This window comes from Pelodiscus sinensis, chromosome 12 (genome assembly GCF_052426305.1).
Source record: "Pelodiscus sinensis isolate ZL-2025 chromosome 12, ASM5242630v1, whole genome shotgun sequence".
NCBI lineage: Eukaryota > Metazoa > Chordata > Testudines > Trionychidae > Pelodiscus > Pelodiscus sinensis.
The window spans coordinates 21206772-21222218 of NC_143063.1; the positions used below are offsets into that span (position 1 = coordinate 21206772).

The 15447-nt window shown below is 36.9% G+C and overlaps 1 protein-coding gene across 4 annotated transcripts in view; it reads right to left on the reverse strand.

Annotated features, from left to right (window-relative positions):
- Window positions 1–4350: 4350 nt before the first annotated feature.
- The window catches only part of TENT4B (terminal nucleotidyltransferase 4B), a 59876-nt gene continuing 48779 nt past the window's right edge, over window positions 4351–15447 (reverse strand). For 3 of the 4 annotated variants that reach the window (XM_075940246.2, XM_006121144.3, XM_025183667.3), the window contains 7 exons: window positions 14549–14677; window positions 12062–12275; window positions 11259–11385; window positions 11056–11159; window positions 10092–10279; window positions 9349–9513; window positions 4351–7106 (listed from right to left, as the gene is read on the reverse strand). In XM_075940246.2, coding sequence (XP_075796361.2) covers window positions 6927–7106; window positions 9349–9513; window positions 10092–10279; window positions 11056–11159; window positions 11259–11385; window positions 12062–12275; window positions 14549–14677 — 1107 coding nt within the window. In that variant the 3' untranslated portion in view covers window positions 4351–6926. The remainder of the gene's footprint in view (window positions 7107–9348; window positions 9514–10091; window positions 10280–11055; window positions 11160–11258; window positions 11386–12061; window positions 12276–14548; window positions 14678–15447) is intronic. The other variant, XM_075940247.2, reaches the window with a different exon arrangement.

Sequence of the window (15447 nt, forward strand, 5' to 3'; positions counted from 1 at the left end):
CCTACACTTCAGTTAGTCTATAAGGTGCCACAGGACTCCTCGTCGCTATAGCCTTGGAGATTTATCCTGCTATTCCAACAGCAATGCAATTGGAGCAAAAATTATGCAGGTGGGCCAAACATGCACAGTGGGAGAAACATTATGAAGTAATGCAAATCTCTCTTCAGCATAGGTCTAGCTGCCATTCCTACTCTGTGATTTAAAGCAGTAGCTGTATACGTAGTGGGTTCTGCTGCAGGTTGAACTCTTCAGAAAGTGCTGCTTGGGTCTCTTCACTTACTCCTTTGTCTTAGCAGCCATTTAGGAGCCTGCCTCACACATATCCATTGAGGTATCGCAGAGATGCGACATCCACAGCCACCACCAAATAAATCATTTAGACATTTAATTCTAGAATTCTTCCCCCCCCCCAAAAAAAAATAAGTTACAGTATCTGGGCTTTGAAATACAGAAGGTTTAGATCTGCCCACTCACAGCTGAGAGAAGGATTTGGCAATGATCTAACAAGCCCCAAGATTAAATGTAGCATAGGGAAAGCCACGTTAATCTGGTATAACAAAAACAAGTCCTATGGCACTTTAAAGACTAACAGATGGGCATAAGCATTTGTGGGTAAATGGATAATATGGGTCTACCATTCATTCTGACTGGATACAGAATAAACATTGGGGCTGGCAGACATGCGTGAGCAGTTGAAGTTGAGTAATGTACTAATAAGAGACAATGTAACTAAAATGAAAAAGCAAAACAAACAAACAGTTTCTATGGAAAAACGGTATAGCACAGAACGTCAACCAAAGATTTCAGATAATACTGTGCAGATAGCTCAGAACAGAGGAGGACGACAATGTTAAATTATCAGTTAAAGACCTTTAGTTCGTCTGAAGTGGGTTGTGTCCACAAAGCTCATGATACCATCTACATGTTTTGTTAGTCTCTAAGGTGCTGCAAGACTATTAATAGTTTGTTTTTTTTACTCTAGTGTTAGCTACCCACTTTTATGCAGAAGAGTATTGAGACTAAAGCTGGAGTCAAATACCTGCTTCATGTAACATCATTATGGGTTTTTTTATTTCCAGTTTATCACTGGGATCTAGCTGAGCAATTTCTGATCATATAGTTATGTGATCTACTTAGGATACATGTGGGAAGAACCAATTTAAAAAATATCAGATGTAGCAAACAACTTAAAACATGGCTATTTTCTAAAATAAATTTGTTTTCTACAGATTACCTATCCACCAAGGTTTAGCAAAGAGATTTAAAAAAAATTAAATAAGTGAGCGTTGTCACTCCTCAACCACCTGCACAACATAAGTTCTGGATGAAGCTACCCTGCACCAAAGTTCCTGAGCCAGGGAGACTGGCTCTCTCAGGTATGGTTGGAGGACTGGCAGACACTGCACCTGGACATAATGGCTACGTCTAGACTGGCCCCTAATTCCGGAAAAGTCATGCAAAGCAGGTAAGTCAGAATAGGGAAATCCGCGGGGGATTTAAATATCCCCCGCGGGATTTAAATAAACATGTCCGCCGCTTTTTTTCCGGCTTGGGGAAAAGCCGGAAAAAAGCGTCTAGACTGGCGCGATCCTCCGGAATAAAGCCCTACTTGAAAGTAGGAATAAGAGATCCTCCAGAAAAGGGCTTTATTCCGGAGAATCGCGCCAGTCTAGACGCTTTTTTCCAGCTTTTCCCCAAGCCAGAAAAAAAGCGGTGGACATGTTTATTTAAATCCCCCGGGGGATATTTAAATCCCCCGCGGATTTCCCTATTCTGACTTACCTGCTTTGCATGACTTTTCCGGAATTAGGGGCCAGTCTAGACGTAGCCATAATGCATTTCTCCTGAGCAGTAGAGGCAGCATTAATGTTCATAGCTGACCATGGAGGAATCTGGGCAGCATTTGAAAGCCTACAGTCTTTAGCATAGGCCAGCACTGCAAGAGTGGGATGAACATGAGAACAGCCTACACAAAATTCTAGCCTTGTAAACACTTGACATTAAAAAAAAACAACCATTCAGTGAGGAGGCAAAACGAACAACAGTCTGAAATCCTCTGAAAATGTTATTTTTTCCTTCTCAAAACTTTGTTTTCTTGCTGCTTCAGCTACCAAGAACATCTAGTCTCATTCTGCATTTTGAAAGGTTCATAAAGGACAGACATTAAAGTGACTGTATAGGTCTACCTACTACAGTAGACTTCCGATAATCCGGAACATTTGGGACCTAGGTGGTGCCGGATTATCGGATATGCAGGACTATCAGGAGGTACTATAAGCTTGTTTTATAAAAACACTTTATATATAGTATATAGTGTGTACACACACACACACACACACACACACACACACACACACACACACACACACACACAGAGTATACACTGTATAGAAAGTGTTTTTAACCCTTTTTATTGTAGCACAAGCACTGTCCAGCGTCACACAATGCCAATGGCAGAATGCCAATGGCAGAATGACTCGGTCCTTTCTGGTTTCGCTCGGTTCAGATGCTGCTGCTACTGCGACTGCCTTGTGACTCTTTTTTGCCAAAGCTCACTCACTAGGCTCTTGCCATTTTGATGCTGGACTATCGGGAGTGCCATACAATTGGATGCCGGACTATTGGGAATTTTACTGTAGTTTGTTTACCCCTCATTTTGTATTTAAAAATTGTAGCATCATGCATTGGTACAATACACACATCTGTTTCCAGAAAAGTCTGGGACCACAGCAAGTGAGAGCCTCAATTAAAGTTACACTCTGATAGAAGGACCATTATGTACTTACCTTAGTGCAACACCTCACACACAGAGCCTCAATACTGAATAGGGCCTCGGGCTGCTACTGAAATAGATGGCTAATATGATACAACTGTGACAAGTGCCAACTTCCAATTCTTGACAATGAACCAGATTCATCAGTCCAAAGAAGTGCAGCTCCTTTAGTGCCAGAAGTCTGGAGAGGATGACATGGGTGAAATCACTGCTGGCTTGCCTTTCAACACTGCACAAGGGTACTGGAGTACCCAGAGATGCCCATGGTACCAGGGGCGGGTACTGTCCTTTGTACCATGAATCAGAAGCAGGAGGCAGCAGATTTCCACCTTGTCAGGTACAGCAAAGCGGAAAGTTTCCAATGCTAGTGCATTAGGCATGGGAATTCCTGCAGTTGAATCGACATAGTCAAACTCCAGTAGGGTGCAAATCCTCATGAATGACCATCTATAGCAAGTGGAACGATTCTTGATTCACCAGCCATGCTGCTAGTGAGACTCCTCAGACTGCGAACCATTGGAATACGTGTCAGGTGTTGAAAGCATTGGGATAGTCTCTTGCAGTTGCTGAGCTATACAGCATGGCTGAGCCCAATGGTTTCACCTCAAAGAGGTTAATCTCAACAGGACAGATGCAAGGGCTGCAGGCAGCTGCTCTGTCTGAGGTGCTTTGTGCGAAGGGTGCCTCAGCGTGGAATACTTTCCTTTACAACACACTTGCTGGATTTCAGTGGAGGGGACCCCAATGTTCTGGATTCTGTGTTCTTTGATTCCATCTTCTGATGCTTCTTCTTTGGTACTGGAAAAAAAATGATGGCAGAAGCTTGACAATAGGAGTGGTCTGAATCAAAGCAAACTTGCTCAGTGAATGCCCTGAACAAGAAGGTTCTGAGGATGGCATAGGGTTGCCTCCATCAGAAGGTGCTTTAGCCTGATATCCTTGTCTTAGTTCTGGGCTTAAAAATTCCTGCAGATTTAGCACCTGTCCCAGATCTGATCTTCCTATGCATTTGGAGTATGTCATTAACCAGCACTAGCTTCTTGCCTCCAGCACAAGGCTTGAAGCCTGGAGTGTGAGTCCCAGCACCAGTACCTGAACTGCTTACTCTTCAGTTCCCACTAAGTACCCAGTAAAAAGAAATCTAATATTAAAAATATCCTCATACAACTATCAACTAATACATAGTGTTACATAAAGTTGTTACTCAAGAACAAAAAGGTAAACTTGCTGTAAGAAGATGGAACAATTCAACAACAGTCATGGGCAGCAAATGGGAAATGAAGGGGTGGGCACTGTCCTTTGTACCATCAATCAAAAGCAGGAGGCAGCAGAGTTTCACCTTATCAGGTACTGTGAAAGGGAAAGTCTCCAATGCTAGGAGAATGCATACTCCAATACTGGGAATGCATACTCCTGAAGTAGAATGGACATAGATAGTCACTCAAAGGAGCAGTCATACAAATAGTAAGTAAAATGAATGAGTAAAAAATAATTGTACGGAGCTTTTAAATACCCTGTACTAGCTACAATATTGCAGAGTACGATGTGTGAATGTCAAGAATGCTGATAAACTAGAGTATTTAGATTAAACATTTATTTTTTCATATATTCACAAAATCTTCACAAAAGTACTGAAACTCAAAAAGTAACTAGACTTGAATCAAATACAGAGATGAAATATACAAGACAAATGAGCAGGCAAACTAAAAGGTCTTGAAAGTATTTTACTTCAGATTGAAAAATGAACAGTTCAACTGTTCTGTTTAAATAAAGATTTGCAAGATATACAGTATTTTATTAATACAATGCTGGTCATTTGAGGCAATATAAAATACACCTCAATTTTTCCTTCATGCTTCTTTTCTCTTTTAGAAAGATACTGTTTACCAAAAAGAAACTTGCAGTCCAGGAAAAGCTATTTTCCATTAAATTTATGAAAACCATAAATTGAGGCAAACCTAAGATTCCCAATGGAATCAAGATTATCTTCCCGCTACCACCACCTTAAAATTATCACATGCTTAGTGGAACACTAATATCTTCACCCTAAGAGTTCATCTGCTTTCAACAATGAGGGTGATTCTTTATAAAAACACTTCAGTGTGGTAAATGAGATACAGATCTTTGCAAGTATTAAGTGTTTGGAACAGTTTTGCTAATAGCAGCTAACAATACTGGATTAATATAATTTATAAATAATTGTTCCCTAAACAGTGAACATAAATCTACACATTCACAATAATCTAAAACAAAATAAATACTGTGATTATGCATAATGTGGTACAATGTGTACTAGTTTCTATGAACAAAAGCGCAATGTCCTGTTAATAAAATTATTTGATCAGAATAAAAATGTGAATCTAAAATTTAAAACATTGTCAAATTAACATCACTTTTTAAGCTCTTAATGTCTGTATGAGTAAATGTAATAAATTTCCATCTTTTTGAAATATGTATTTTTCTTTTTGAAGTAAAACACAAATATATTGTTGAAAATGTTTATTTCAGTGATGACATTAAGTTGGGTCTTATTTTAGCATTATTTTATTTAAAAAGTCATTGCACTGATCAGTGCCCATTAAAGGTCAGGTTGGTCTGCAATGTTTTGTATATGTGTATAAAAAAAGTTCTAAAAGCTAACAGTACTTTTATAAAATCATCATCTCCAGGACAGCTGCATTAAATGCATTGCAGGTATGTTGAACACAAACTCTTTCCTCTTTAAAGAAAAAATGTTAAAGTAAATGCCACTTAACATTCTGTCATTAAAGTGCCCCCAACTTATTTTTCAAATTATACATGTGAATGTAATCATATATTTAATTTGCTTTCAAGGCATTAATTTATTTCAACCAAAATTTAAAGTGTAACTGAACCAGACAATGTTAAAACTTTTGATTGAAGGTAACAAGTAGTAGTAGGAGGAGGCTATGAAAGGTTTGGGTCTTTAAGGCAATACAAAATATATTTCCATTATTTGAAGACTAATTTTTATTAGTGTCCATATAAAATGCATAAAAGGGGAATGAGAAAAAATATTTTAATAAGAAAGTTTACTTATAGCTTGAACAGTAATTCTCATCAAAGTGAGTTTAGCAAAAATATATATATTTAAAAAAAAAGACAAAAAACAGACTTTGAGGGAAAAAAGACAAACAAAAGGCATGGGATTGAAGCAGCTCAGGAATGCAAACATTTGTACAAATGGACTTGGCTTTTACTGCAACTAAAAAGACAAAAATCCCAAATAGCTTTTTCTCTTTAAAAATTGGAGATTGCTGGTGGCTGTGGCAGGGGGAGGAGGAAAGAGGGGGAACGACAAACTGGAAAAAAAATTACAACAATGGAACTCTCTAAACAGGTGAAGATTACTTGTCAGAGATGACCAAAAGTTCAGTGTTTACACAAAAGTACATGTACACTTTATACACATGAGACTTCATCTGCCACCATAAACTTTTCTCTTTAGAGGAACAACTTCTGAAGATCATAAGTGTTCTAGTAAATCATTTCAATGTGAACAAAATCAATCTGAGCAATGTCAACTAGTAGCGTTTTTAAATGAATGTTAAGATGACAATTCAGATTATTTTCCAAACTAATCCTGAGAAAAAATTCTGTTTACAATTTAAACAGTTATGTTATGTAAAAAGTATTAACAAATCCACTATTACAAATGTCAATTTTCCTATATGGTCATCTATATATACACACACACAATAAAATGGTATATGCAAAAATAATAAAAAAAATCATGCACAAATTACTTCTTAATCTTTAAAGGCTGGATTTCCCTCAAAATACAATTTTTCATCTTTTTTCCTTTTTTTTGTGTTTTGTTTGTTATCTGCCAAACACACTGAATACTACCTCTACAGTTCAGCATGAGCTGATGGGAGATATATTTATTTTACATTCAAGATATGCTAAATGACCCTGTTGTAGCACATGACTTATCAAATGATCAGCCTTCTTCCCTCTTTTTGCAGTGATCAATCTTCATGATCCATTCTGTGGCGAGCTGGGAAAAAAATGCAGTTGCTAATCAATGTCTGAACAGTCTGAAGCTCCACAAGAGATCCAAGGAGTCACTATCAAACTATTCTGTAGCATGAAATCATTGCACACAGAAGAACAGTCATAAAATAGGCAACTATCTACAAAGGTCAGAAAGGACAACATCCCTCTTGTGTTTCCTCTTTTTGCCGTGGAAAAACTGATGTGATTTGTTGCCTTGATGCTGTTTGTTTGTCACTGAGGTACCATGGTTTGAATTTGTTGGACCCTGGAAGCCTTTGCTGGAGGAAGAGCGAAATAACCTTGCTGATCCATGCTGTAAAAGAAAAAGGATGTGGTCAATTAACAGCAGAATAAATAGAATATAGCTGTTACAACACGTGTATGGCTGGTTAAAACAATCAAAACACTATAGTTTCAAGAGGCAGGGCATTTGAAAAGAGCCTGATGTGAAGGGAAGAATTAAGTCTGTGATTAGCCTCCAGCACAACAAGTTTTCTTTCACTTCACCCACCTCAGAAGAGAAAAAAAAAGCAAGATGCTGGGCTCTATCCCTTAAGTAACATAATCAGAAGACAGTCAGGATTAAAGAACTTAATTCAAGGTATAAAGTGAAGCATTGGTCCTGTATTTTAAAAATGGTAAGACTGATTTGTGTGCTCCATGCAAGCCAGAACTGTAACAGCTGCACTATATCTTACTGAAACAGATTCAGAGTCAAGAAAAAGAGGCAAGTCTCAGACGTATCCATTTATGTCTATCTGAAAAAAACACCCCCACCCCCACCACCAAAACACCTCACACACACACACACACACACACGTGGAGTCCTGTGTTATCTGAAAGACTAAGGCTGTGTCTAGACTGGCAAGTTTTTCCGCAAAAGCAGCTGTCTACACGGGCCGCTTGAATTTCCGCAAGAACACTGACGATCTCATGTAAGAAATCAGTGCTTCTTGTGGAAATACTATGCTGCTCCTGTTCGGGCAAAAGCCCTTGTGCGCAAAAGCAACAGCTCAAATTTGTTTTGCGCAATAAAGCCCGGATCGCGAAAATGGCAATCGGGGCTTTTTTTTTGAGCAAAAGCGTGTCTAGATTGGCACGGATGCTTTTCCGCAAAAAGTGCTTTTGCGGAAAAGCGTCCGTGCCAATCTAGAAACTCTTTTCAACAAATGCTTTTAACGGAAAACTTTTCTGTTAAAAGCATTTGCGGAAAATCATGCCAGTCTAGACGTAGCCTAACATTTATTAGAGCATAAACTTTTGTGGATAAAAACCACTTTGCCAGATGTATCACAAGCAAGATGCACCTGACAAAGTGGTTTTTACCCATGGAAGTTATGTCCAAATCAATCTGTTACTGTTAAGGCACTGATCTATACTAGGACTTGATTTCAAAATAACTCTAGGTTGAATTTATAAGCGGCGTGTCCACACTACTAAGCCCATTATTTTGAAACAATAGGCTGCAGAATTAGAAATCTGTATTACTTGCTTTTCATCAGGAGTAACACTAATTCCAAAACAGTTATTTCGAAATAACAGTAGTGTGGACCCTCCAGTGCCGCTATTTCAAAACAATTACTTCCCAGGGTAATTCAAATTAATTACTCCTTAGTGCTTCCTGGGATCCAAGTCCAAGATAGCGAGTCCACATTAATGCAGCCTGCCTTGGACTAATTTTGAGTCTTCCCCGTATTGTGGGCATGCTAGTTTGAATTTGTTAAATCGGGAGTTAAGTCAGATTTACTAATTTCAAAATGCTTTCCTAGTGTACACGTTGTTTTTGAAGAAATATAAATAGAGGGGGATCACACAATTGTATTTCTTGCATAAAGATGGGGCAACATTTACCCACATCACAATCCACAGAAAGTACTTTATGGTGCACCCTTTGAAAAACATAGGGCCTAGTTTCTGAAGTATCTAATTTACTATTCACTGAAAATCTTTAACAAATGTGTGTAAAAATATTGATACCTAAAAGTAGAAGAAAAATAGTTCTGAAATTCCTCCACCATTCAGGAACAACATTTGAGAATATTTTTAATATTTAAGTTGTTTTAATTGTATTTCTGTAAAAAATGATACCTCACCATAAGCTGAATTTGTGTAAATCAAAAATTGGTTTGAAATAATTTTTCCAGACTACTGTATTGTAATAGGACTACTGTCTAACAAGAGGGTGTTTCAGACTGTCAGATTATTTTGGATCATATTTTTGGGGGGAGAGGCGTATGATAGGAGTTTGATCTTCATGCTAAATTAGTTAAATACGCAATTCTCCAATAAAGAACCTAAAACTCTTAATTTAGGAGTAGGACTTAAATTTGGCTTGTAAATCCTTATAGTAGAGTTAAAAGTAGGTGACAGCTACAGTGTTAGGCTTCTTTCTCGGGAGTTGTCACACAAAACGATTTGTGCAACGCCTTTCCAGGAAAAGAGCCCTCTTAATCTATTTTGGATTAAAAGTAGAAATTAAAGTCAGCATAGAAAAAAAGGGTTCCACCATTAAAATAATTAAAACATTTAAGATTTCTTTTAAACATTTCACAAACCTGAGATTTGTTTGTGCTGTTGGATGTATTAGCTGTTTGGCTGTTTTGCCTTTTCCCACTGGACTGAGAGGATTCCAGTGCTATTTCTTGTGACCCCACCCTGTTTGTAGTAGACTGATGGCAACTCAACTGTTTAGATGTTTTGCACGGTGTTCCGTCAGAATCCTTCATAGAAATATAGGTATTAGTAAATTTATAGTTTTAAAGTAAAACTGAAGTGGACAAAATTGAAGAGATAAACATGCTGGTCCTGCTAAAGATTAAGCGTCTTAATACAGGACTCTAAAAACAACCCACAAATGGGCGCTGGCTTGCAAATACTTTAATGCATGATTCATTTCATGCCATCTTTAAGTTAGTACATTTTACACCAGATTAAAAGAAATCCAAATGGAGAGTCTATTAAAATAAGAGTTTACCAGGCATTTTTTGAATTTCACCTAGATCACACTTACTGCTACCTATCTCTTTTGAAACACACGTGTTTCACAGATGAAAAGGAGGTAAATAATATGATTGTATTAAGGGAGTACTTTTTATGCAGATACAGAAGTACATTATGCCAATGATGTGTTCTATGACAAAAAATTCATTAGAATAAACTGGAATTATGTGAAGAACTTCCCCTTACACAAATCTGAGATGTGGAAGAAATGATTGGCTATACTTACATTGTTCAACTGTGTACATAAACAGTAGAGAATAAATCTAATCAAGTTCAAACAAAAGCTTTTAATACTAACCACATCACTAGAGCTGGACAATGTAGAAGAGGAGGAAGACAATGGACCTGATGAAGAATTTGAAGAATGTTTACTGAGTGTTTCTGAGGTTTTACTTCTAGATTTTCCCAGTGCTTCATTTGCTTCAGAGAGATTATTGTTACACTTGTCTAGCTGCTGAGTATCTACTATCAAAGTTACTCCGTTAGCTGAGAAAAAGAAAGTAAATGGAAGAAAGTATTAATTTCTATTAAGGGCTGCATTCTGTAAATAGAACACAATATTTCTGCAGAGTAAGTCAATGAGCTGTGCATATGAGTAAAAAGCTTCATGAATGGACTCAAACCCAAAAAACCCACTAGTGTATGTGATGAAAATCTATCACGAACATAGCCTAACTACATGAAAGTTCAAAAGGGAAAAAGTGTTTCTATGGTCTATCAATTACCTCTCCTTACCTTAGACAGGATTGTTCTAGGATAGATTTTTTCACAAGTGCTCATCTCTGTGTCTAAATGAAATGACCTGGTTTATAAAGTGCTTAGTGCCTAACAGCTCCCATTTTTCCCCTCAAAGGGAACCACTGGTTGCTCAACAATTCAAAAATCATCTGGCTTTTTTGGGTTCCTACTGGTAACTATTGGGTGCATAGCTCTTCTGAAAATCTGGCCCTGAGTGTTTTTGTGAAGACTGGTAAAGCAAGGAACAAGTGGAGGGGGGGGGGGGGAGAAATCAGTCACAGTCTACCTTATTTGATGTGAAGAAAATCCTCACTGTTGTATAAAATTAAATTGTTCCTATAGACAGTTTATTTCATATAGACAGAAACCACTTCTCTGCTTATAGATGAGATATTAAGCGCACTGTTTACATTTAGACCTATGTCCTTTACCTCATCTGGGTCAAAAGCAGCAAAATGTTGTTATATTGCCTATCCTGCAAAAAGCATGCAAAGGAAACATCCTACTAGGTAGCCAAATCTTACCATTGCATGAAGACTCAGTCCTACTCTGCATTCCCCAATGCTTTGATATCCACTCTCTGTATGAGGCCACTTCTTGCGTTACTCTAATTATTCTACCCAATATACTGCAAAAGAAAAAAACAAACCACAAACAAACCATGGATTAGTTTTAAATACACAGGAATATATACAACTAATGATCTGACTTGACATTAAATTTTTACCTTTCAGTTTCATTGTTGGGATAATATTTAGCTATTGGTGATACAGCATGGCTCAAAATAACATATGCATAATCAAAGGCCTGTTTCACTTGCATGGCACCATATGAACTCCTCCCAACATCATTACCTTAAAAATAAATACACAGATAATCCATTAATTCAATACATTGTTTACTTGACTTTGAAACACTGGAATACGAGCTCACAGAAAAAAGAAAAAAGGATTTGCTTTCTTAGAAATCCTGACACCTTAAATAATTCCTCGTGGGGGATAAAATTAAAAAATTAATGAGCTGAGAAAAATACACAAAGGAATCTAAAAGCCCAGAGGTAACTGGAATCTGTTAGATGTAGATGTCAAAATTGGAAATTCCACAAGCACAAAACATGGGGAAAAAAAGTATGTACGGTATAAGGCAACATTTTTATGGCATCTTCCACATGAGGTTTCAGTTACATAAGCTTTTGTAATTGCAATTATTTGCTGCTATCGGTTATACCAAAAGCTTAATCCTATTAATGGAAAAAAAATCAGTATTGTAACAATACACAGTGAAATCACTAGGTATTCAGGCCACTGTCTTGAATTAACAGGACACTAGGACATGAGATAGAGATGAAAGGCTAACCCCTATTTCTGGAATGCTTTATAAATAAAATGAGCATTTCCTCTTGGAATTCATAATTATTGTCTTTATAAACACTTTTCAAAAATTGAATGAGGATTTTACTTTCCTCTGATTTAAATTTTTAATCACAGTCAGTATGCCATATTTGACATTTTACATATTCAGTTATGATACCTGGCTGTAGTGGATCTTCAATATATAGCATTGATGGTCTATACCCATCCAGCATACTCTTTTGCACTTCATCTTTAGCCACATATGAACCACCATCCTTTATTCGGATTCCTGTCTTCAGGTAATTGAAGTGACGTCCATATAATTCAAAAAATTCTATTAAAAGGACACCATAGTTGGCACTGGGGATGCAGGCATCTTCCCTGGGATGCAACTATTAAAAAAGGAAAAATAAAATTGCTCTCTCTTGCCTTAAAGATTCCAGATTTCAAATATTTTTATATTCCTTTTTATTGATTAGAAAAGACCCATCTAGGCCTTGATTTAAACCATTTAATAGTTGACAAAAATCAAAGCATTTTACAACATTTCTGTGAAGCAAGCAAGCATCCTTCAAATTTTACAGATGAAGAAACTAAGTAAATTTCCAAGCCAATCAGCAGAGTGTGTGTCACAGCACGGATTACAAATTCAGGTGTTAATTTCCAGACCTGTGTTTGGAACACAAGCATAATTTAGCCTGGCCAGCTGTTTAAACATGGGCCATACACTATTGTGCATAAATTCTAAAGTACGAACACTGATACACCAGAGTGCTTTAATTTTTGGCTGTGAAATGAAAACAGTAAAAAGTCTTGAAGATGTTATACTCTAGGCATATATACTATTAGAAATAAAGGAAATGTAGAAAATTGAAGATATACAGTACCATCATCAATATGGTGTAAGAACATATCACCCAGTATCAAAAAATGGGAGGAATGCATAGGAAATTAATTAGTAACAGGAGGAGGGATTTTTTTTTAATATAAGGAATATAGAAGCACCTTAGAAAAGTAATACTATATTGCTATTTGGGGGATTCTGGGACATCACAATACAATTTTCCACTTTGACAGATTAAAATTCCATCTGAAACCTCTTGATAACATTATGCAAGCATTAGTACAAGATTATCCTAGACACCCAAATAAATTATGTACTGCTAACAAAAGCACAAGTCATGTACAGAGAAGACAGGATAGGGAAAAGGATGAGAATTGGGAGAAGAGAATAAATTCTGCAAATGCCTAAAGTATTTACAATTAATACTTATATTGGATCTTGGGGGGTTTAATATGAATAAACCAATTGTGCTTTACTTCTAGCTGTGATATAGTCAAACTTCTCAGTGGAATACAGCTTTAGTATTCATTATTAGTGAATACATTAGTTTTTATTCCTTATGAGTTTTCATCTATTTTAAAGCACAAGTTTGTATGAACCACAGACTGATTTTACTGGATTCATTCAGGTTTATGTTACCAAGGATGTTCAATCACTGACAACATTTTTACCATCTCTGTGTAATTAGTTTTTTGAGTTGTAGTGAGATTAGCATTTGATGGCTGTTAAACATCTATGTTCATAAAATTCATGGATGCAATTTATGCAATCCATACAAAAACCAACCATCTGAGCTGCCTCCATTTTGAGTCTTCTTGAGAGAGACATGGTCATGACAAACTACCCTCTCACTCTTAAGGTACGTTTACACTGCACATTCCTTATGGCAATACGTACAGTACATACACTGCATTCCCTCCAAGCCTGGGTATACACAGCAGCGTAGAGGCAGAGGAACCTGTGTCTGGAACCTTTCCCTGCTGCCTCCCCCTGCTACAGAACCTTTCACTACCATAGGTTACTATGCATACGCCAGCGGAGTACAGTGTAGACATCTCTCTAAAATGGTTCCCAAACAGAACAATATGGTATGTCTTGTGCGACCTCTGTTCAGGACGTGACCAAAAATTAATTTCAGACTAAAGGAATGCCAAGCAATTACTTCAGAGTGCGCTTCTATTCTGAAAAGTGGCTATATAAAAAAAAGGGTATTCTACTATTCAATAGACTTATGTGCATGCACATGTGCATGTAATAGTAGCGCTAAGCATCAAATTGGCCAATTTCAGATAAAAACCTTTAAACTACTTTTTACTCTTGTTGAAGCCTCCAAAGCAAAAACACAGATATGAAAGAGATGTATTAGAAATAATCACATTTTCAAAAAAGTTTAACTAAATTCCAATTATAGAATCAATTTTTGCCCTCATTTACAACTGTGCAACTCAATTTTGGATGATAACATTTATAGGTACAGAAAGGAGAATCTGTCCTTCACTACTTATGTTTCTGATATTGCCTGAGCAGGAAAGAACATCTTGATTTTCAGAGAAAAATTCAGTTGGCAGGCTGACAAGGGAACATTTATATTATTTTAAGACTTCTAAACTGAGAAAATTTAATCTGCAAGTAATTGAGTAACAAATATGTAATGCCATGATGCCACTTTTACAGTTACTTTTCAGAGTAGAACCATATTGTAAACTCATTTGAGAAAATATTTAGCACAAAAATTAATTTTAAGTTAAAATGCTTAAGTAAATTAAAACAAGAATCAAATCCTTTTGTCCTAATGCCATCAATAATTTCATTTAAACTTACCTGGAGGAAGCTGACAGCCATTAAAAAGAGACTATAAGACCCAATTCCACCTGTGAATACTTCATTAAGGTCCCTCTGCAACAGGAACTGTTTTAATACTAAAACTAGATATGGTAATACAGGATATTTCTGAAAAAAGAACAACACAGATGTTAGGCTAAATGTTATAGATATGTACACGTTTGCTGTGAAAACTACACTGAAATGGATTGCTCATAAAAACATGGAGACAAAAAATATAAATACAGATTTACTATATAAAATGCTAAAATGACAGCTAAAAGATATCCATTTGTAGTTGCTTTTTTTTTTGGATGTGTAATAGGGAACAGGTGGACATAAAGCAGTTTTTGGACAAAATTTTTTGCATTTAAAGGAATGTGGCAGTGGTCTTCCCACTACTAGCACCTATTTCAATTAAAATAATGGTAAAGAGGAAAGGAGCTGGCTTTCTTTGAAAGTAACACAGACATGGTTTTTTTTTGTTTGTTTTTTTAACAAGATCAGACAAATTTGCACTGAGAAGTAAGGGGATGTTGGTCCAATATGTACCAGGATACCGGTAATAAAGCTCCCTACTTCTCAGTTAATATCCAAAACAATCTGAGCCCCTGATCCTGCAGACACTTGTAAGTGTGCTCATTTTGATACTTTGGGGGCTCGTCTACACTGGCCCCTTTTCCGAAAGGGGCATGCTAATTTCACAGGTCGTAATAGGGAAATCCGCTGGGGATTTAAATATCCCCCGCGGCATTTAAATAAAAATGTCCGCCGCTTTTTTCCGGCTTTTAGAAAAGCCGGAAAAGAACGTCTACACTGGCCCCGATCCTCCGGAAAAAAGCCCTTTTCCGGAGGATCTCTTATTCCTACTTCGAAGTAGGAGTAAGAGATCCTCCGGA